At 38.0% G+C, this 23062-nt stretch overlaps 1 protein-coding gene and 1 long non-coding RNA gene across 2 annotated transcripts in view; one reads left to right on the forward strand and one right to left on the reverse strand.

Annotated features, from left to right (window-relative positions):
- AK5 (adenylate kinase 5) overlaps window positions 1-16598 on the reverse strand; it is an 83335-nt gene extending 66737 nt beyond the window's left edge. The window contains exons 1-5 of the mRNA XM_068200028.1: window positions 16133-16598; window positions 14237-14423; window positions 13088-13255; window positions 7450-7619; window positions 7217-7330 (exon numbers count right to left, since the gene is read on the reverse strand). Coding sequence (XP_068056129.1) covers window positions 7217-7330; window positions 7450-7619; window positions 13088-13255; window positions 14237-14423; window positions 16133-16192 — 699 coding nt within the window. The 5' untranslated portion in view covers window positions 16193-16598. The remainder of the gene's footprint in view (window positions 1-7216; window positions 7331-7449; window positions 7620-13087; window positions 13256-14236; window positions 14424-16132) is intronic.
- LOC137479506 (uncharacterized) overlaps window positions 1-20055 on the forward strand; it is a 71510-nt gene extending 51455 nt beyond the window's left edge. The window contains exons 2-3 of the long non-coding RNA XR_011002298.1: window positions 5786-5885; window positions 19043-20055. This is a non-coding gene — a long non-coding RNA (uncharacterized lncRNA). The remainder of the gene's footprint in view (window positions 1-5785; window positions 5886-19042) is intronic.
- Window positions 20056-23062: the final 3007 nt, after the last annotated feature.

The raw sequence follows: 23062 nt of genomic DNA on the forward strand, positions 1-23062 counted from the left end.
TTTTTTTCACAACAGAAATAATAAAGAGACACTCTCAGAATCACAGGTACTAAGATTATTTTTTTTCTGACACTGTGGGTTTTTTAATCTGAAATACACTTCACTCACAGAAATAAAATGTCGATTAAAACAATGCTTTAAAATTCTCAGTTCAAGAAACTTAGTTTCAAATGAAGTATTGTCTGAAAGATTTTCTGAAGTGTAAAAAAAAAGTAATTCAAGCATATTTGAGGTAGGAAGTCAAAACAGAATCTGATTACATGATGTCACTATGAATTCCACTTTTACCTGCAGAATACACATCTTTATTATCAGGAAGGAGTTGAAAACCATTTAAGAAACACAAGGTGCATGAAAGGGTAACATCTGTCCTGAATGCATAGGCATACAGACCTATTAGCACTTAATATTATTATTTCTCCTACATGCATTTACAACCTTCAGGATACACCCTTGAAATGCTATTGATATTTTCACTCCTGTTTCCATGAACCACTTTGCTTCCACTTATCTCAACTGTATCTGCCTGCAAGATGTGCTTAGAAATACTTCTAGCTGCAATGTAACAGAGTAGAGTGAATATATGGACATCGGAATTTACTTCTCTAGAAACATATCTATTCTCCTATGTAAATATGAGTGTAAATTGCTTTTTTTCTAACAAAGGAGAAGGGTTTTTATGACTCACTTGAAAATAAACCCTTTTTTCAAATTCACAACTAAGTGTAGTTGAGTTTTATGGCTAGGGAATAAGTTTTGTTCTGGGACTCAGCTCATAGAAAAGTTGTAGAGAACCAACAGACAGAAGAGCTAGATTCCTTCATGCTGATTTCCCCCAGTACATACATCCTGTGCTCCAAGCAGAGGGTTTTATTCATGTCCAGCAATGCATGTGAGGTAGGACTGTGGGGCTCAGGAAAGGGAATTTGACTACTTACTAACTGGAACTCAGCCAAAGGGAGAATCTTTGCCTATGGGAACAGACAGGTTTCTGGTTATTCATTTTAAATGAGATGAAGAGCATATGGCATCAACTCAGAATAAAACTGGTGGGTACATCCTCTCATTTTTTAGAATCATATTTACTAGTAAGTAAATCCTACTCTCTTTGGGTCTGAATCTCCTTCCTAAACTGGAACCAGAAGTAAATTGAGAGTAATTCCATGCAAGTTGATGGTGTTATTGACATTAAGCAGTCTAAGTGGAAAGATGCTCTCTTTTCTCTGGGGATATTTTCTACATCTCCTCTTGTTAGTGAGAATAGTGTGGTTGTTTGCTAGAAATTAGATGATTACACTCTCTCTCATTATTCCTCGTTAGGCAAAAGATGAAAATGCTCTATTTCTTAATTCCTGGTATGTTCTACTAGATACTCCTGAGAAAACTGACAGCTCATGAACAACTGCCATTAATTTAACAGTGCATTTTATTCTTGTTGGTAAAGGTTACTAGCAAGCTGGTTTATGTCCTTTGTATGTGTGCTGTCCCTTGTAATTACTTATTTGCTTTTTATAGCTCCATCTTTGTTGGGTTATTAGACTGTTTGCATAGTTTTTTCTTGGTTTAGAAATGCAAAATCATGAATCATGTTGTCAAATAAGGAATCTTGCTGATAGAATCTGTTTCTGGTAGCTTCTTTTGAACCATATTCTTACTGCCCAGAAAATAAGTTTCCATCAAATTGCCTAGAGTATGTAATTAGGCAGACTGGTGTCTTTGGGAACAAGTGATTCAGCTTTTCACCTGTGCTGGGCAGCTAACTAATAAAAAAATCCCTATCTGTTAACACAAATGCTAGCAATACAAAGAAAGGACTGAGCAGACCTCTGCTTCAGAACTGCTCAGCAGGCACCTCCATCCACTCTGAATTCAGAGCATCACGTCCCGTCCTGAGGAGCAATGTATGAGCTCTCCTTTGTCTACTCTGACTGGCAGAGAAGAGCCCTTGCCCAGAAAATCTGGAAACCTGAGGCCTAGGGTTGCTTACCCAGCAGAAAATTGAGCCACTGCTTGTTTTTCTCTGGAGTGTGCTCCAGCTTCCAGGGGAGAAGAGAAGAATGGTAAGACCATTCCACAGGCCTCCCGGTCAGGTTTGGCTTAAAGAGAGCAATGTAAAATTCACAGAGAAAAGCCAGTGAACAAAGGAACCACAGCAAAGCACACTGCTCATGTGGTAATCCTCACACAGCTCCTCCTCACTCCTCACACAGATCTCTGGGTACATATTCAGTAGGGGATTGTACCTGGATCAGTGCAGTACAGACCAGGGAGAAGGGAGATAGAAGTTAGGGGGAGAGGGAATAAAGAAGACACATTTGCCATGATACAGGAAAAATATCTTTTCCAGAACAAAAACCTATTGCAAAAAACAGGTCCTTTCCCCATAAGAAGCTTCACAACAAGGTTGCATCCACCTCCCTGGTTGCTCTGGAGGCCACAGTCTTAGCAGGTTTTCTGTGAGAAGCTCTTTGCAGAGCTGGAGCTTGGCAGTCAGACCCTCAGACACAGACACCTGTGTCAAACCTGGAGGGCACTGTAGGCATTGCTTCTGCCTGGAGGTCTAAGTGTCAGCCTTGGAGGAACAGGAACAGGACTGCTCTCCTCAGCCTCTGAAAGTACCCAGGCATTTCTCACCATCCTATATTGTGCCACCTACACAGTTAGTTCTACATTATCACAATTATTCTCATATTATTTTTCCTAAGGACTATACCTGAGAGTTAAAAATTAGTTCAAATTACAGCCAAGATAACTAGTTATTCATTGGAGGTATACACATTTATGAATATTCCTAAGAACATTTTAAACAAAGAAACAGATAAAATTTATTGCCTCTGTTTATTATTTAAATTAAGATTTTACTCAAATATAGTCTTGTCACCCAGGCCATATAAGACAAAATTTTATTTTTTTTTAATTTCTACAAAAATAGTTTTCCTCTTTTATTAAGCAATGGAATTACATTCATGGATGAACATCCATTGATTCTAATACCTGTCTTACATTTATTTCACTATTAAAAAAAAATTACAGTGAGTATATTTTAAGCAAACTACATCTGTACTTACTCTATTAATACTAAAAAAAGAACAAAGTTACACATGAATGACTGGAAGTGGTGGAAAAAAAACAAACCAAAGCAGTAATTGAAATTAACTGTAAAATACAGTTAATTGTTTCTCCCGGGAAGGATAAAAACCATGTGAGAGATTATACAGAAAGTCAAACTACAATTTCTTCACAAGCCATTGGAGTTCAATACACCACTCAGAGGCATTTTATTGCAGCATTGCAGGACAGGAAGGTATTTAACATGCTTCAGCATGCTGGGACTGCAGGTGACTCACTGAATTTCAAGATGACAAGTTAATGGTAAATAAACCATTTTCTCCTTGGCATTTTCAAATGTGTCCTTGAAATCTAAACACCTTTGTGCTATTTGCACTTAGCAGAGATCAGGGATGCCTATGAAATTTGTGGTTTAGGACAGCTTTATGCCTAAGCTCAAACTGAAAGTCTAAATACATCAGTATTAAATCTTCACTGCTATGCAGAAGGAGTTCAAACTAAGAAAAATATAGAAATTATCATATATTTACAAGGAATATATAAAATGGAAGTCCTGCTTGATTTTAAGACATTAAAATTTATGTTTTCATTTTTTCCCTACAACTATGACTGCTTGGAACTTCATAGCTTTGTTAAAAGTACCCCTATCAAAAGTAGCAGTATTGACTCTGCTCTCTGGAAATAAGAAATGAGAGGGTCAGGACTTTGCAGCAATCCCAGACTTCCAATAAGAGGAATTTACTTATTAAACTCAGTTTTCAAAGAGAAAAGTACAGGACTTACTTCAACTTGGTTAAAAAGTTCAAAGAAAACTGAGATAAACTCAAAGAACACTGCGGTGCTCATGGCTGAGCTCTTCCAGGCTGCAGGAAGGCTGCAATGAGTTGCTCAGCATTAAGAAATGAAGCTGGTGTAAGTGACCAGAATGGCCAATGTGCTGCTGGCTGGTGAGCACTGCTGAAACTCTGAAAACATCACTGATGCCATCTTAAAAACTTCTTTGCTGCTCAAAAAACATGGGTGACAAGAGCAGTGTTATTAACAAAACTCAATAGAAAAGAAGGGCAGAAAAGCTTAAATTCAAATACAAAATTCCCGTGATGTGTAAAGTGCTGTCTAATGCACTTATTCCAAATTGACATTACTGCATGGAAGCAGTGTTTGTTACTTCTGGTTTCTAGATCTGAGCAGAAAGAGAAATACTGTGTGTGCTGCAAATGATACATTGCTTTATTTTAGGCACTTTAGTCACTGAGATGCAACGTGTTTTAATACAATTCTGCCTAGCAACATGTTGAGAACTTACTGTCCACATGAGAGTCTGGCAACATAATAAGGAAGAAATCATCATCTTTTAGCTATACCTATGTATGGGAATGTTAGCATAAGTTGGTTTGCTTTGACTACTTTACTAAAAATAACATTTTTTCCCAGAGAAAAGTTCAGCTTCTGGATTAGTCAAAGGGATAAAAATGTGCTGGTAGTACCAAGAGCAATTGAAGCGAAGTTTCAGACTAAGTTGTTACCATGATGTATTTCTATAACAATGCTATGCAGGACAGGTACTGTACCTACAGCTCAGACATACATGTATGCATTTGATTTTTCCACAAGATTAAGAGGTTATGGAAGCCCAGTGTCAAGTTTTAGTAACAGCTCTGTGAGCCATAAGACTGAAGGAAATAATTTAGCACAAATTATTTGTTACATTAAAGATGACTGCAAACACAGCACAGTTAGATTTTACCTGTGCTTTCAAGAGAAACCAGGCACCTCGGTTGTCCTTTTCCTTTCCTGCTACCCCCCAAAATTCATTTTTGGTATTACTATCTGTATTCTTGGAATTTGTGTTTGTGCAAACAATGGTAAAGAATTCATATGTGTCACATAAATTTTTCTGCTGTTTTCAGATACATAAGCATTTAAGACATAATGGTCTCAAAGGGACCATCTGTAGGAATAAATATTTGCTGATGACAAAGCTAGTGATAGCAATAAGAATTAATTCTTTTTCAAAACTTCTTATCAACAGATCTCAGTGTTCTTACAGGGAATGTCTTTGTAAGAATGCGGCACAAGTGCAATTTGCATTTTGTGGGATTTCACCATTTTCTTCAAAGGATGTTCCATTGCTTAGTAGATCTATTCAAAATTGTCTTACTATTTAATCAAAACTTTCTTTGCTGAAATTTCAACTAATTATTTCTCACTTTGTCACTTTTGGCTAATGAGAGCAATCCTCTTCTTCTACCCAGTGCTAGAAAGAAAGCTGTAACATTTCTCAGCTGTGGAATATCCTCTAGTATCTCTAATTGCAGACCTAGACAAATTACCACAACAGTTAGTTACTGAATTCTCCACAACTCAATTGCACTTCCTATTGAGGAACTTCTGAGTGCCTGGAAAATGTTGGCATGCTTCATGTAAATAACCTGACATGCCATAGCTGACTGTGAGCCAGTGAAGGATGATCAGTACCATGACTGCTGATAGTCCCTTTTCCTTAACACAAAATCTTCCTACCAAGGTGTGTAGCATCAGGGCTTACTAAACAGAGAATTTTAAAGAGGCAAGTATATTTTATTTCTTTCAAATATAAATACAAGATAAAACACTGGATATATCTCATTGGAGATGGCGATATAGGACTGAATGTTGAAATATGTATAGCTCTTGTACATTCATTTCCATGGCCTCAGATATGTTCATATTACAGGTCAACTGCAAAGAAAGATGGAAATGGGGGAGTCTGAACAGACAGCGTATGCTCCTATGAAAGGCCTGGAATTCCTTCTTTCTGTACTGTTTTAGAGCAGGTAAGACTGAAAGGCGTCCCTATATGAAGTGCTCCTGGACTTTGAGGAGTCTGATTTACAAATCCCAATTGACTGAGAATGAAGGAACTCTCTGTGACTAATCAAGTGTTATTTAACTGATTTTCCTTTCCTTAATCTGAGCCTAGGATAACTTAATTCCTGTCACTTCCTCCAGTTTCATATCCCCCATTCTTTTATCAAAAACAACATCAGCATAAAATTATGCCACCAAGAAATTCTCTTAACACTATCACACTGGACAAAAAAAAATTGACACAAGGAAATGATCATTAAGTCTGCATTTCTGTTTAACTTCTAAAATAGTCAATCTTCCCTTTTGTTAATTATAAGGAGATAGAGCTGGCAGTCACTGCTATTTCCTGTAATAACTATTTTGTCTGTTTCCTTTAATTTCCTCAATTCAGTTTTCTAAATTTTGCCCAGAATAATACCTTATAAAGCACATTAATGAAATGCCTCATTAGCTGCTTTGTTTTGTTACTTCTGCCTTGGTAATGTCGCTAAGAATTCTAAGTACAGAAACAGCAGTAGACCAGCAATTGTGAAAGACTTTGAAACATTCTGCATGTAGGCACTCTTAAGAATTTAGCTCTGAAACTGCAACCTCTTCTTGTGACCATAACTGTTATATTAGCAGCACTTGATCAGATGACATCAGCTGTTTGTTTTTCCACTGAATTCAAGTATTTTTAGATTACTTTAAAATACACACGTGAAAACAACATGTCAATAGTACCCAGGAATACAGTTTCAGCTGACTAAACCTTGGCATTGTAGTTTAGAGTAACTACAAGGACCTTATTTTCTTAAAAAAAAATGCTTTCTGGTTTACAAAAACTTGCAAAGCATGGGTAGTTTTAACCTTTTTTTAATTCATCTTTTCAATGCCCTGTAATAAACTTGACATTAAAAGCACTATGAAGACATGCACTAAGTATGTTTCTCTTAATGGAGATTATGTTGAACAAATAGATATGGAAAGATAATATTTTTCCACTTTCTAAATCATTAAGATACAGAAAATATTCACTGATAGATTTCATGTGTTTTTCTTCTTCATCTTGAGAGGACTTTCATTACGAGACAAGAGGCTTGGATTCTTGGTTATATTATCACAATGTCTTTTTACAAAATAGTCTGTCTTCAGACAATAGGATACAAGATAACGTAAATTTTTTGTCAACCTGTAATTATGTACTTGCAAAGATTTAAAGAGCAATGCTCTTTCTTGCAATCTGACAGATTATTTCAACAAGCTTAACTGTTGTAGAGGTGTGTAAGTTATTTTAAGAATAAAAACAATCTCTTACTTGGTCCTCAAAGGAGATTGCCTGCGCAACATCTCTGGGAAATCCATCAATCACTATCCCCTCTTCATCAGGGATCTGCATTAGTCTCTGCTTTATCTCAGTTATGGTTGTTTCCTTTCACAGAAAAAATAAGTTAGTTATTTAATATCGTAAAGGAAGTTTTCTTGATGGTGCACATTACTACAAGATGTACAAACCCTTGAAAGTAAATATGAACATAGGAAACACTGTACCTGAGGGGCCAGTTCTCCAGTAGTAATTATTTTGGCAATTAGGCTCCATTTTCTATTGCTGCTTGTGCTGTGGATTTTCTTCCTTAACAATTCACCAACTGATATGTAGTTAAATCCATAACGTTCTGCTATTTTCAAGCTCTGTGTCCCTTTACCACTTCCTGGGCCACCTAGTGTGAATCATAAGCAAAACATTAAATTAACCTTTCATCAGAAGTACCCAATCACAGGTGAAATCTTTGCTATTGGCACCAATTTTCCAAGCATTAATAGAGTAAATCTCACAGTGGCATGACCTGTTTCCAACCATGTGTCTCATCTACTGGATCATAAACATAACAGTTTGTAAAATGAAATTTTAAAAAATAATACAAGTCCACTTGTGAAATAAAAAGAAATCCTCTTTGAGGTTGACCTCACTCTCAAGCCATTCCTGGAACGCAATTTTTCTTGATCCACTGTAGAGGAGCAGACAAATGAACTATTCCCTTCTTAAACTCTATGAATCCAGAGACAGAGCCAGATAGTCTGAAGTGTGTTCTTGTCAGAAAGAATCATACTTGGTTAAATAAGCCAGTTAAATCAATGAACTAGTAATGAAATGGAACTAATAAAATCTGCTCCTACATATGCTTACAAGAGCTTCTGAGGTTTCCTTATTTTAAATTACAAAAAAAAAAAAAGAAATTAAATAATCATCTGAGATGTTTCCATAGTGATTTGGTATAAGGACTCTTATTGAACCATGCAGTACCAGCTTTTGGTATTGATGCTTGAAGCATCTGACAGAGAAGAAATTAGATTCAGCTTGCTAGACAACTTGAAGAATAAAGAGACCCTTCAATACATACAGCCCAGGCTGAATGGGTATCAAAATCACTACGTTACATGGTAGGGAAAGCTGCAGGGAAAGTGAGCTGGACAGCAGCAGCAAGAATGCATGTAAAACAATCAGAACATTTCTGAACTAAAAGGACATCTTATGATGTGATGAGCAGAGAATCTGGAATCCAATATTTAAAACCAAGAAGTTGTTTTCATAAAAATAAATATTTATGTGTAGAAAAATGTATTCTACTGAAGAGTATAACAAAGAAAACCCAAACCAAATGTTTTGATAATAATTACCGATCCTAAGTAGCCATAGTTTTGGGGGATTCTTTGTGAGAATATTGAATTCTATTTCAACAGAAAAATAATCAAGATTTATTAAAAATACACATTTTTATGAATTTTAAAAATACAGCAATCCAATGAAAGTAAAGCTGAATACACTGAGCTTCTTGTTAGTAATCATGTAACTCTTTTTATATTATCTGTATTATTCCCATAAATAGCCTTTAAGCATTTTATAACCAATAGAATTCTGGCTGTAGGATAAGCTTTACAGTATGTGTACACGTGTGCTTAGGGCACTCTGTAACCAGGCTCCAAGCAGCACCCCAGTCTCACTGTCACAGAGCTTTCAGTGTCACCAGCATTGGAGCTCTCTGTGCCCCAATGCTGTGATACTGATGCTGCACCTGCCCTTTGGAACAAAGACCAGGAGCCATTTCAAGAGAGTGCACAGAGAATTGTGCCTATTGTTATCATGTTTCCATACCCTGCCCACAGTTTAATCATGCCCCTGGGGAAAAAATGGTTTTATTATTATCCAGTTAGTTTAAATAATGTTTCTACAAGCATTTATCTGTAACATCCAACTAGACAACACAGCTACAGATGTTCATAAAACACACAAGTAAAAAAATGAAAGAAAAGCTGTATCTTATACAGTAAGATCACAACTGAAAAATCTTTTTCTCTCATTCAGTTCACTTGGTGTTTTTGTTGTAAAAAATCATAAGTTTCTCTCCTCTTTCAGAAGACTGCATTAAGTTCTAAAGCTATTCTTCCATTTCAGTAATTCCAGGTGATCTAGATAGGTTTAGTTTTCAGCTTGAACTCTCTTTTTCATAGACAGCCTAGCTATCTATCCTCTTTGTTAGAATAAAGAATGTTCTCCTTCTGTAGGTACACAAGCATCTGATACAGTAGGAATCATCTTCTCCACTGAAGTGGCTATAAAGCACTTCTGCTCCAGTTCCCCCGCTCCCTTTCATGCTCAGCCTTCCCCATGACAAATATATTTCACTGAACCTTACAAGTTTGAAACAGACATGTTGCACCCAGCAACAATAAAAATGCAAAACATAGGTAATGTGCAGAAAAGTTTAAAAATTGGAAAAAAGGAAAATAGTGCTCATGTTCCAACACAGATACAAAAGGTGGCAGAAAACCAGAACTGATACCTGATAAAACAGCACTGTGTAATAATATAAAATAGCTGAAAAAAAAGTGAAACAAGTAGATAGACTTCACATTTCTGTTAGGGAGAGCCTTGCCTTGCCAGTAAAGAGAAACCAAAAAACAAAACAAAACAAAACAAAAAAAGTGTAGCTCAGCACTCCTGTTCTTTCAATCTGAACTGCAATCAGAAAATAGCTAATAAAGTGTTTGGTTTAATATTCATAAACTTCCAACACATTTTGTGTTTATCAATCCAAACACATCCCAAACACATAATCCAAATCAATCCAAACACAAAATATCAAGATGGTATTATCTATTTACAATATAAGGGGAAACATTCAAGTAACAAAATAAGGGAAAAGTGATAGGACAAAATTACTTCCCACAGCAGATCATAATTTATTGTACTATGTACATAATTTATCGTACTATCCCTGACTTTGATAAATCACACTGACAAACAGTTCACAAGAAAGAAAAATCAAATTACTTTTTTTAATTCTTTTTACTTATTCTGAGATAGGTTACTCAAGGAAAGTATGATTATTTTATAAATTCCTAGAAGATGTCTAGACTAGAGAATGCTTGTTGCATCTAAAATTATGTTTTCTAACAGGTTCCAAGTCAAGATTTGTGTGCCCAAAAAGTGCCATTAAAGCAGTTGTTTTAATCTAATTTTGTTCGTTATTTCAATTTTGCATATATTGTTGTAAATTCAGAATTAATTCAACTAATAATAAAATTTCTGAAAATACTTCTGACTTTAAAATCTAACTGTGGACTAGATTTAACAAATCAATAGGCAGCTGCCTGCTGACAGCACTATATTTCATCTAGCCCTTAAACTTTGATCTCAAAAGGAAGGTGTATTCTTTTAATATTAAGTCATATATTTAAGAAAGTGCAGCTTAAAGACATACTCAACTAAGGTGCTAATGACACCAGGTAATTAATATTTTAGGATGTCTAAATTCTAGCTATATTAACAGTACAAATTTGTTTCTTAAAAGTATATTAGGAAGCACATTTTTAAACACAATCTCATTTACTAGTGTTATAATGCCTTAGAAACTTAATTTTTCCATTGATTCAGAGGAGTGCCCTCCTGGCTGGTTCCATCTGATTTTTCTAAAATCCAGTCATATGCTCACTATGTAACTTTATAGCTTTATCTTTCAACAGAGGTTTCTTCTGGAAATGCAGAAAAAGAACAAACCCCCCCTCCCCTTTATAAGTGAGTTCTCTTTATCCCTGGAGCTACCTGGTTCATTGTAAGGATGATAGATTTCATAAAGCAAAGAAGTTGTAAAAACCTTTATGGAAGCATTAAAAAGATCTTGGGCTAATGCATTAATAAAGAAAAGTTCACTGAATACGTGAAGCAGAAGACAGGTCTTTAACTTCATTTCTGTCCCTAACAGTGACTGGGACCTGCACCACCTGACCAAGGCAGGATGATTAGTTATCTCTAATTAGACAGAAATACATTACTTCACCCATTTTTTTTTTGTTGGCATTATATGCAAACTGAAAATATGCAACACATTTTTTGTGTGCAATATCTCTTGAAATGAACAGTATACCTTTTTTTTTCTCTTTTATTCAGTTACTCTTTCCAACATATGTTTTTATGTGCTTTCTCAATAGAAAGTTTAATTTGGGAGAAATTGTCTTGATACTGTACAAAAATGGACAATAGCTGCTAAGCTACATAGAGTATTGTGCTTCTATCAGATCACACTGTAATAGATTCAGAGAAACTCAGTGGGAATATAAACCTGAAATAGCCTTTGTGGAATGTTTACAATGTTCCCTATATAAATGGGAGAAAATAAAAGCTCTGTAAAATCTGTGGTCTGTTCACTGCATGCTGGTGTTCAAGGATTTCACTTCAAACACACCCGCACTCAGTTCCAGAAGTGAAAGCCAATCTCTCTTTATCTCACTTAAATCAAACCTTCATTCATCACTCTACTGCAATTGAGCTACATAGATTTCAATGCATTAAGAGCTTTCTGTGGTCACTGAAAAGGAGCCAGTTATTCTCCTTTATGAAAAGGGTAGCTAATTAATTAAGATGAAAAAAAGGTATGGGTTATTTCTCCATCTAATTGCAATCTTCACATTTCAGCAATACATAGAGAGATTTGTATGTTGAAATCTGTAATCCTGAAACAAAAGATTAAGAAAATTCAAATGCTTTGAGCAATTGCTTTGGCATACCACAGATACTTTAAAAAGTGCCTGGTCTTCTGTTTTCAATCTATTCCAATATCTCGTTTCTGAAAGCTGCTGGATGCAGAGCCTAGAGGACATGCTGTTCCTGGAGTTTCCACTCTGTAGTACAGAGAAGACATTTCTGTTCCTTTTTATTATACTACCTATATTCTCTGTTATAGAAGCAGGATCTCTCTTTAATATGAATAAAGCTTTATACACTAAAAATGTAATTCTCCATCACCGGGCACCTGTCCTCTAACTCCTTAAGCCATCCAGAGAATCAGACAATTAGGCCTGGTGGTAACATTTCTAAAGACAACTACCTCATTGATAAGGAAACTGATGCAAAGAATTTAAATTCAAGAATAGAAAAAAATATTGATTTACACTTAACCTGCAGCTATTTTTTAGTAACGTACACTTGTCTGAGGCTGGAAAGTATGAGCTGCTTAGAAAGAACACTAAACAGCTCAGAAGAAAGAACTTTGGGAGAGAGCACAATTAACTAATATCAACTCGCTCTCTGTGAAGTTGGAATAGGATTCATTTGCCAAATGGACCTGAGGATTAATTTACCAATGCGATGAACTAGTGACCGTGTATTCTCACTCCAACTGGACATACCAATCATTTGACAAGGGTCCAAGAATAGAAGTTAACAGTTCTCTATCACCTTTTTGAGCTGGCTTACACAATATATGAAAATACCCCATTTTTGTGATCAGCTTTGAGTACATCTGAGTGTTTTAGTTCAATCCTGAGCATGCTTTGGAAGAGCACTTTGATTCACATGGTGCTGCTGCCTTGAAATGCATGAACCAGGTTTAGATAAGATGAAATCAAACTGACAGATGTGCTCATAAGCAAATCATGAGCTCTCCAGCTGCTAAGAGGCATCCAGTTTACAGAACACGAGTGCAGGTGTTTGCTGCGACCCCTAAAATTCTTACTGTCGGAATGCCATGTCCAGCACTAACAATTTCACACACCTAAATGGCCTACACCACTTGGTATGGCAGATGGAAAAAATGTACTTAAATTCATATAGGCATTCAACGTATTTGCAGTACAAATCAAAAGGCAAAGCAGCAGTGATAAAATCTTGTCAAAATGACTGCATTCATACCTATGACAAGGATAATTTTTGGTCGAGGTCTTGCAGGGTCAAACACATCGTACTCCTCAATTAGCTCAGCAGTTTCAGAAAGGTCGGTGTCACTTTCTATGGAAAACTGTTGGATTGGAGGCAGTCGGTCGTAGCGTCGGTAGGGGAAGTTAGAATTATCAGGCATCACTGTGAAATAGTAAGATAAACTGGGAATTGTGGAAAAAGGCAGAAAAATCAAAATCTGTTCTGTATGCAGATTTAAATAAGTATCATACATAAAGTATAAATATCTCATTATTTTACATTGTGTTTGCTGTTGCTATACTGAATATTTTTTGCCTGTTTTTAAAGGATTTATTAAATCACAACCACCCAGAGTCAGTTTTCTCTGGTGCTTCTTTTCAAGCACATCAGGTTTTCTATAAACATCTGCCCATAACACCCAGAGTTCAGCAGGGGCCTCTGAGAAGAAAAGCTTTATATTGTGCAGATAACCTCTACTATTAAGCAGGATTCTTTTAGTGATACATGTTGTACACAGAGATAGAGACAGTGTTCTTGCTGATTATCTTCATGAAATGTTGGATGGAAATGAAAAATAACTATGGCAACTGAAAGACAAGCTAATAACTCTTTGTTAACATTACAAATAAAATAATTACAGGTATTGGTATGACATCTGCTTAGATTTTATGAGATGCACATTTTTCTAAGAGTTTATAATTTATGTTTTATTTAGTAAATTAGCATACAGCTGCAATGTAAACTAGAAAAATACGTAATGTAACTGCACTGAAGTTGGTGTGTATGTCATCCATAAGGACCAACTGAAAACACAAGCCAAGTTCACTGTGTCATATCTGCCCCATCTTTGCAAATGTTTTAGGTAGGATACAAGAAATCCCTCCACTGATGCATTAAACATTTACTCAGCAAACATCCATCATCTGGCTGGAAAGTGATCACAATTTCTTCTCCAGCCTAGCATCCATTATGGCAGGAGCAAAACAAGTGCCAAAAAGCAAGGAAACAGAATTCTTGACGCTTTTGCCTACAGATAATCAGAATGAGGCATAATCATAGAAGTATGTATAAAATAATTCAGTAGTGGATGTAAAACCACACACAGTTGTAGAAATAGAATAATTTAAAAATTTAATACATTACCATTCCTGAAAAAAGACCTCCGGGATTGACCTCCATTGAGTGGAGGCAGGGTCTTCTTTTCTGGGCTGACAAAAGTGTCCCATTTCACTTTTTCTGGCCCTCCAAGCTCTTTTACTTTCTGCAAGCAGCTTTCCAAATATTCAATTGGGTCATCGGGTTTGTAACACATTAATCCATTCAACAGACTCTGAAATGTAAGATCATAAATACAGACTATAATGATAGATGCCTGAGAAAAGCAAGCACCTTTACTTTGCCTTTTACTTTGTGCACAGAAACACCACATCCCTGGATATTCAGACTCTCTATTGCAATCCAATGTGTAAAAGTGAGGCCTGCAAAAAATCAAATTATTTTGGTTGGCCAATGTTATAAAAATTACTTGGAAAGGAAGCTCATGGCTATGTCTTTATAGTTGTCTGTTTGCACTGAAATAAAACCCAAAAATACCAAAAAATCCCTCTACATTTTTCTTAGAACTGTCACTGGCATGTATACACAGAGCAAGGTGCAAGCTAGAGAGCCCCAAAATTTACATATCCTTTGTAGTCTTTGACATCACTAAAATGTATCTTTTCCTTAAAGACCACTGCACTCACAAGTATCTTATACATATTCTTGTCAATGCTTACACAAGCTATGAAAAGAGGATTTTAAAAAATCACGAGAAATACTCAAATATCATCTTGATCAGTACTGGGGGAAAAAACCCCACAACCCCAAAATTCATAGGTGCTTTCTGATTTAATTGAACATAGATTCCAAGACATTAAAAAATTCCCTTTCTACAGTATTAATTCTTCACTCATCGTACACATGAGCATTGTGGGGGGTGTGAAAAAAAGACTGCCAGGCCCTCTTCTGACACATTTCCTTGACAAAGTGATACATAAGTCATCATCTCACCTCTCCACCAGACTGCTGCATCCAACCTTCCCTTAACAATACATGTCTTTCGGGATGATTTCTGTTCTTTTTGCTTTTCCTAATTTTTGTGTGAATAAACTTGAGGGTCATAGTTGGTATTAATAGTAAACATAAATAGCTTCAATTCAGGATTTGATCAGTTGTTATCTACAGTTTATACAGTAATTGGTATTTACACACATTTGAGCTTATAAAATAGGATATAATTTCAATGTATCTGTGCCCTTACTACAGTACTTAACTGATCACAGCAACTAACAGCATATTTTTGCAGAAGATATGCACCAATTTTTTAAAATCACTAGCTCAAGCTTTGAGCCTTAACAGAAAACCAGTTTTGTCTGCATCTGCTGTTAAACCATTCACATTCTGTGTAATTAAAACATTAGCATTCGCCGTGTCCTGCAATTTTCAAACATATAGAAAAACGTCTAGCTTCAGCACAGGCAAGGGAAAATACATATGTGTGTATGTTATATACAGATGACAGGATCCAGGAGGGAAAAAAAAATCCACATTGCACAGAGAAGTAATTAGCAGCCATTAGCAGCAGGTAACTTGTGGGAAGCTAAACAAAACCTCACTAAACATTTGCGGCTTTTTTGTTCCCCTCGACCGACGAAAGATGCCCCTCGCCCGCATTGCTCGGCGTTCCTTTGCCCTGCGGACACCCAAGTTCGCTCCCCGCCGGCGGCGGAGGGCGGGCGGCCGCAGCGGGCGGAGGGGCGCGGCCGCGGGGGCTCCGCAGGGGGCGGCGGGCAGCGCTGCCCCGGCCCCGCGCCGCCAGCGCCCACCCGGCCCGGGCTGGCGGCCGGCGCTCCGCAGCGCCGCTCCCCGCGCAAGCTACGCCAGCCGCAGCCGCCGGCTGCTCCGTCCTTCCAGCCACCTTCAGCCTTGCCCGCCACGGGGTCCCAGCGCGGAGCATCCCCCGACGGGGCGGAAAACGCCTCCCCCCTGCGCCTCGCCTACCTCGAAAAGCTGCGGGATCTCCCTGCGAGCCAGATACTCCTTCGCCTCGCCGGCGCTCATTCCGCCAGCCGGGGCCGGGGGCGCCGGCGGGGCGGGTGGGCAGCCCGAGCCCCTCGCTCGGCTCGGCGCGGCGGTGCAATGCGGGAGCCTCGGCGAGGCTTCCGCGGGCGGGCGGGCGGAGGGAGGCAGGAGGGAGGCAGCCGCCCGCCTCCCCGCGCCCGCTGCTCGGAGGGAGCGAGAGAGAGCACGTTTTCCCCCGGCGGGGAGCGAGAGCGTGCGCAGGCTGCCGGGGAAAGTTTCGGGGGGTGCCTGCGGTGAGGCGCCGAGCGGAGGCGGTGAGGGGCTGTGCCTGGCGCCGAGCCGCGGGCAGGCTGCCCCGGCAGCGAGCGGACCGGCTCCCCCGGCTGCGCGGGGAGCGGCGGCGGGAAGGGCTGGGCGCCGGTGTAGCGCAGAGGTGCTGGAAGCCTCCCGGTGTAACGCGGTCTCTGCCCTTGGCACGGTGTTCGGGCGTCTTAAGGAGCGAGACGTTTCATACACTTTGGGCTGGCAAAAAGCCACGAGCTGCGATCAGGCATGAGCATCTGTGATCGGCGAGTCACAGGAAGAGATATGAAATGATCTCTGGTCTAGCCTTCTGCTCAAGGCAAGGGCAGCTCTTGAGGTCAGACCAGGTTGCCCAGAGCTTTATTCAGTCTCATATTGCAAAATCTTCTAAGGGTGGCAACTGTAGAGCCTTTCTGGTCAACCCATGCTTGTCTGGCCTCAACATGAAGAAGGGTTTTCTCCTATTTAGTTATCATGTCCCATGTCTCATTTAGTTCCTTGCCCACCATTGTGAAGAGCCCGGCTCCATTTTCATTAAGGTCTCTTGTCCAGCCTTGGAGAACTGCTACTATGTACCTTCTAAGTCTGCCACAAGGCTGAATAAGCCCAGCTCCTTCTGCTCATCTTCAAGAACAAGATGCTCTCCATCCCTTAACCATCTTTGTGGCTGTCCAATCAACTCAGAATCACAGAATATATTGAGTCCAACTTGTAAGTGAATGGTCCATGCAGGGATCAAATTCACTCCAGTTTATTAACATCTCTCTTCTACTGGGGAGCCCGGGTGCATTATTCTAGATGTACTCTGGGAAGTGTTAAGTAGGGGGTAGCTTCTGTGGTAACTGTGGCACACTGGAAGTCAGAATAGAGTATTTCGGTTGCTGAAGTGTCAAGTCTGATTTTCCATTCTGATTTTACAGTTAAATTAGTTTTTAACTGTATTATATTTTCTAACAGAATATCCTTGTAGTTGCACTGAGGCACACCCTAACACAAATAGGTTACATAACTGCAAGCTTATAAAAAACACTGAATGCTTTCTGTATGTACATCCTTTTTTTTCAGAGAGATAGGAAAATGGATAGGTCTTCTCAGGTGTCTCTTAAGAAGCTTCTCCCCATTGTATATGATTTGTGGGTCAATATGAGTTTGACAAGCTTCTCCCTCTCAGCTGCAGCCATATTCATTGTGTTGCTGTTTCTGTAGTTGAACTGCCCTTGTTTTCCTCAGCCCAGCCTCCAGCTTTTTATGCAGCTTTTTATTTTCTTTTCTCCCAGAGAAGCTTCTAGTCTTTGTTCATTCCATGAACTGCTAAATTCTGCCCAGAAGGCAGTCCTATGATCTTCTAATGACAAATTGGACTGTTTGGTTTACCAAGTCATCCAAATTTTCCCAGCAACTATCACGTAAAGGGCAGCAACTAACATCCTTTCATAGCAACTGACTGATGGATGGCCCATAGAATCATAGAATGGTTTGGGTTGGAAGGGGCCTTAGAGATTATCTAGTTCTGACCCCCTGCCATGGACAGGGATGCCACTCAAAAGATCAGGTTGCTCAGCGCCCCATCCAATCTGGCCTAGGACACTTAGGGGATTGGGGCACACACAACTCCCTGGGCAAACGTGCTTCAGTGCAAAGCTACTGGAAAACCACAGCTGAAGTGTCTCTGCAGTTTGGCTTAAGAGCCTTTCCAGCTCCGGTTTCTATTAATCCAGAGGTGTCTACTTAGAGAAGCTGGAGTCACTGAATTGACACTCACCATATGTTCAAGTAAGACTTTAGTCTTTGCTGAAGAGTTTAATCAGCATTCTCCAGTTTTTCTCATCCTCCCATAAAATCTGGATGTGGTTTTAACCCTACTTTCTTCTGCTAAAATTTTAATCCATCCAAATGTAAATTCATTGAAAAGCACAGTGCCTTAATTTTTATTGAGTAAAATGAGTAGGCTCCAATGTCCTAATAAAAAGATATGAGACATAATTGCTTTTAAATTACCTTAAATGAAGGTCCACAAAAGGAAGATGGAATTAAATTAAATAGATATTTTCTTAAAATAAGGTCTTTGCTAAGAAGGGCTAATAGAAGATGGCATTCTGTTTAGGAACACAGAGCTGTGTTTTTGGCATTTTGTGGGTGTAATTTTTTTTTATTTGCTTCTCGACAGAAAAAACATTCATCTGTATTGTTATTGTCTTGGATAAATTCCATTTATAGGCTTTCAGAATATATATTTTTATATACTCAACATTTATGGGTAAATTAGTATCTCATCCAATGTCCTGGTCTGGGAAGAGAAAAATATTTCCTTTCATATGCTTTCCATAGCATCTTCCTCAGGAATGTGAAATATGTTTGTGTAAAGTCTTGTCCTACTTGTTTTTTTTGTTTGTTTGCTTGGTTGGTTTTTTTTTTTTTTTTTTACTGTAGGCTTCCAGGCATTTTCCTCAGTTAGATAATGCTAACAGAAAATAAAAAACAGAAATAACTGTTCTGCTATAAAATTATGCATTATCATTATTATGCACATCTTCATTATTGTTCAAAATGTTGTTTTGTTGCACAAAATCAAATTCTGTGTTGCAGAAATTACCACCTCAGAACAAATACAGCCATTTAGGAAATCTGTCAGACTGAAGGTGTGAAATGTATCTGGAAAGAATATTTTTGAATCTAATAATACAGTACCTCCTTCTAGAAGCAATGTTTGATGTGTTTGCTGTCAGAAGAATCCCCTTATTGAAGTGGGGTCGCAGGTGGAAGCTTCTCAAAGGCTCTGAAGAACATTGGCGGTGAAGGATTAAGCAGAGATGAGCCAAAGGGGCACAAAAAGCTGGGCTATTTGTTGTGCAGCTAACATAAAGGGAGCTGTTTGAAGGTGAGCTCTTTTTGGGTAAGTGTCTGATCAAGAGTGCAGGTGGACGTGAAGTGGTCTTACTGCCTTAGAAAATAACACAGACTGTAATAATTCTTAAAGGAATGGGAGTTCATTTGAGCTCCAGGGCACTGCCCATTCCTGAAGGTGCAGAGGAGCTCTTTAGGGTACTGGGTGAGGCAGAAGGATCACTTTGGTTATTTCCTACGTTTTCTGGGGGGCAAGAAGATACAATAGAAGGAACAAAATTTTGTTATTGAAATGATAACATTTCTGAAAATTCCGCTAGAAAACTTCTTATGGATCCTATACGGTTAGGCAGATTCCATTCTCATTCTTCTTGTTTCCTCCAGAAGCTACATGAAGCTGCACTAAGATGAATCAGTATTTTCAGGGATCAGCTGGGATATGGTGTTCTGGGCCTTCTATTCTTCTTGGTTAAACCAATTACACAACACCCATAGCCTTCAGTCAAAGCATAATTAGGTTCTGTGTTTTCAAAAATCACTTCAGAATACTCCAGTATTTTATAAACATTATTTTTTTTTTGTCTAGTGCCTGTTCAAGCACTAGTGGCTGGATCTGTCACACAAGTTGCTGCTCTGGTAGACGTCTTTATTAAATCAGAACCAACATCCTTGGATTAATGTGCTTATACAGGCTGATATGTGGACAGCTTGAATTTGTAGATTCTGTAAGTAAACCAATTATGTGCAGCCTTTTTAATAGAGCGTGCTGAATTATATGCTTCTGATCGAGAAATGGTAAGCATTTTAATGTAAATTTGGAACTTACTTGCAGCCCCATATTGCATTTAGTGTGGTATAAATTAATCCAAGATTGCTAAAATGATGTTTTCATTTTTATGAGAAATCCTTTCTGAACCCTTTTGCTACAGCATTAACTGTTTTTTTTTAAATCTGATGTTCCCCCCACCTTTCTTTTCTACTCTGATGCACCATTTTTTCTTTTCTACTCTGATAGACCTTTTTCTGTTTTCTACTGGTACCTGGACATGAACATGTTACTTAAGTGAATTATATAACAAATTGAAAAGTAGTGAAAAATCAACAAAGAAAAATGTGACTTCTGGAACTAGATTACGGTAAGTCCCAGAATTAACATTCTATGTGGATTTTGAGGACACCAAGATGAGTAGAACATTGGGGGGAAGAAAGAAGAGGATGCATATTTCAATCTGCTGAGAAAAAAACATTTTAAAAAATGCTATGATCAAGTCCCTATTTGTTATGATAAACTAAATAGCTGTACTTTTTATTTTCCAATTATAGTATAATCATTCTTGTGACCCTTCCCTGAACTGTCCAATTTATCTATATGCATCTTGAGTGGGATGTAGAGGCCTCAAACAGGACACGTTGTTCTGCTCTTCCAGCTTGCCTGTGACACCCTCAGTGCCCTCATTCTGTTGTTTTCCCACTGACAGACTGAATTTATGCCCTGCTGTGGTGTTGCAACAGGGCTCACCCTGAGCTGGGTACCTGGCAGATTCCCAGCAGCTCTGCTTTCCACTGTTATCTCTCCCAGGCTCCTCTGCTGGAGCATCAACACCTGCACTTTATTATTTGAGGTATGACTTCCTACATTTGCTTGCACCCAGTTTACCAAGAAATCAGTGTGCTCAGTGCCAGTGAGCTGTCCCCTCTGGGAGATCCCACTGCCTCAGTCTTTGTTCCCTGCCACTGGTACCAGTGATTTTCTTTGGTTTTGGTAATCACTGCAAATATTATACAGCACATGGCCAAAACAGAGTTTGTATGGGACCAAAACAGAAACTTACTTAGTATTTCCCATTCACATTTCACTTTTGAGGCCAGTCAATTAACCATTTAATATATATATACACATTAATTTTGATTCATTCAGGTTTCTTAAAGAAAACATCTTGCAGCAGTAAGTGAATAGCATCAGATCAGCACTTTTTTTCTTCATCAGCCAAAAAGAACCTTCTTGAACAAATATTTGTGCATAGATCTGAGATGAACTTTATTTCAGAAACTGGCATTATTAGGCATTAATTAAATTTCATATAAGCTATATTCCAGTGTGTTCTTACCAGTTTTGTTTTTTCACTAAGTTCCATGTTAGATGGCCAGGGCTATAATTCCCTATGCCACCACCCTTAGAAAGTAGTGGTCTAGCATATTCCCACAATGTAAGTATTTCAAGAGTTCTTAGAGTCTCTTTCGAGTTTTTCCCTTTCCTGTTCTTTCCAGCTGTTTTAAAACTCTGATACAACTTATCCAAATAGGCAGTTTTACTCAGTTATTTTTAGTGACTACTATTTATAAAACTTACTTGACTACAGTTCTAATGGAGAATGTTTCATTATCATGCTATGGTATAATTACATCATCTGATCATTTATATACAGAACTGAAATATGTAGTGAAGTCTTTCAATTGCTTTTGATAAATCTGTGAAAGCATATTGCAGAAATGTTGTAAGCATTGTTTTCTTTCTTTCTTCAGAAAAGCTGCTCTTTTAAATGCTGTTGCACCCCTCTAACCCTTGGGGTTTTATGTAATTTTGTTTCCCTTCTCATTTTTTAGCAGTTCTTAAATCTCTCATATTTCTTGCAGCTTCTAGCATTTGCAATAGAAGTTTTTCTTATTCTTATGTATCTTTATTTTCAAGGCAAATTGCTGTTTTTTTTCTGTCTTGTTAGCATTTATTAAAGAATCCCCAATTATAATGTATACTTTTGTATTTAAATTTTTATCCTTTATTTGGCTTATAATAATTAGATAGTATGAGGATACTGTACAGCATTATGTAACTTACTAAATTCAAGGTTATATACCTCAGAAAGTCCTTAAATCTCTGAGAGATGAAAAGCAAGAGGTCCTGTAGAGGTTTTCCTTGTCTCTAAGACTAGGTTCAGTATTGGGGAGAACACAGATTGAGCAGTTACAGAGACCTTCTGTCTGATCCATTACAGCCTCTTGATGCTTTTTGCTTTTATTTTATGTCAGTTAAACTGACTCTCCCACTCCCCACAGTGTTATGGAAATTGCTCATCAGGAGGATTATTTTATAAATAAAACTACCATTTTTCAGTAACTGATTAATAAATACTCCAAATCAGTGGATACTGATTTTTCAAAAACTTACAAATGTGGTGTGGTTTTTGTCTGTCCAATAAAGTCCTAAGGATACAACCACAGATTTTAAGTTCTAATCTATGCATTGTCCCCTGTTAATAATTTCTGTTCATCTAGTTTATTCTTTATGAGCTAAGGGAATTTGTGTATCTGTAGGAAAAAACCACCAAAACAAAATACAAAAAACCACAGCAAAATTCAGTCAAAAAACAGGCTTGAACTGAAGAATGACTTGTGGGTGGTGGTTGTGGGAATAGAAAAGAATTCAAGCACAGCTACAGACCTCATCTTGGGAACACTCTGGAGCGCAAGATTGTTAGGCAGTCCAAGTTCCTGTTACTTGGCATTTGGGTTTTATTTCAGTGGTTAAATGGACCAGTGCCATAGGACATTATTTCTATAACTTGTTATTCAGTCATACAGTGAAAATCTTCCCTACTTGAAAATCATCTTTCACAAAGTACAGCTCTTGAAAAGATAAGCATCTTGACTATTTTTTTTAACAGAAAGCTAAATGACTTGCAAGTAATACCAATTTCCTGTATAAGGGGCTTAGAAAAGTCACATAATGATTTCAGGAATTGCTCACACTGAGAAAACTTCAAC

This window comes from Anomalospiza imberbis, chromosome 9 (assembly GCF_031753505.1).
Source record: "Anomalospiza imberbis isolate Cuckoo-Finch-1a 21T00152 chromosome 9, ASM3175350v1, whole genome shotgun sequence".
In the NCBI taxonomy this organism is placed as follows: Eukaryota; Metazoa; Chordata; class Aves; order Passeriformes; family Viduidae; genus Anomalospiza; species Anomalospiza imberbis.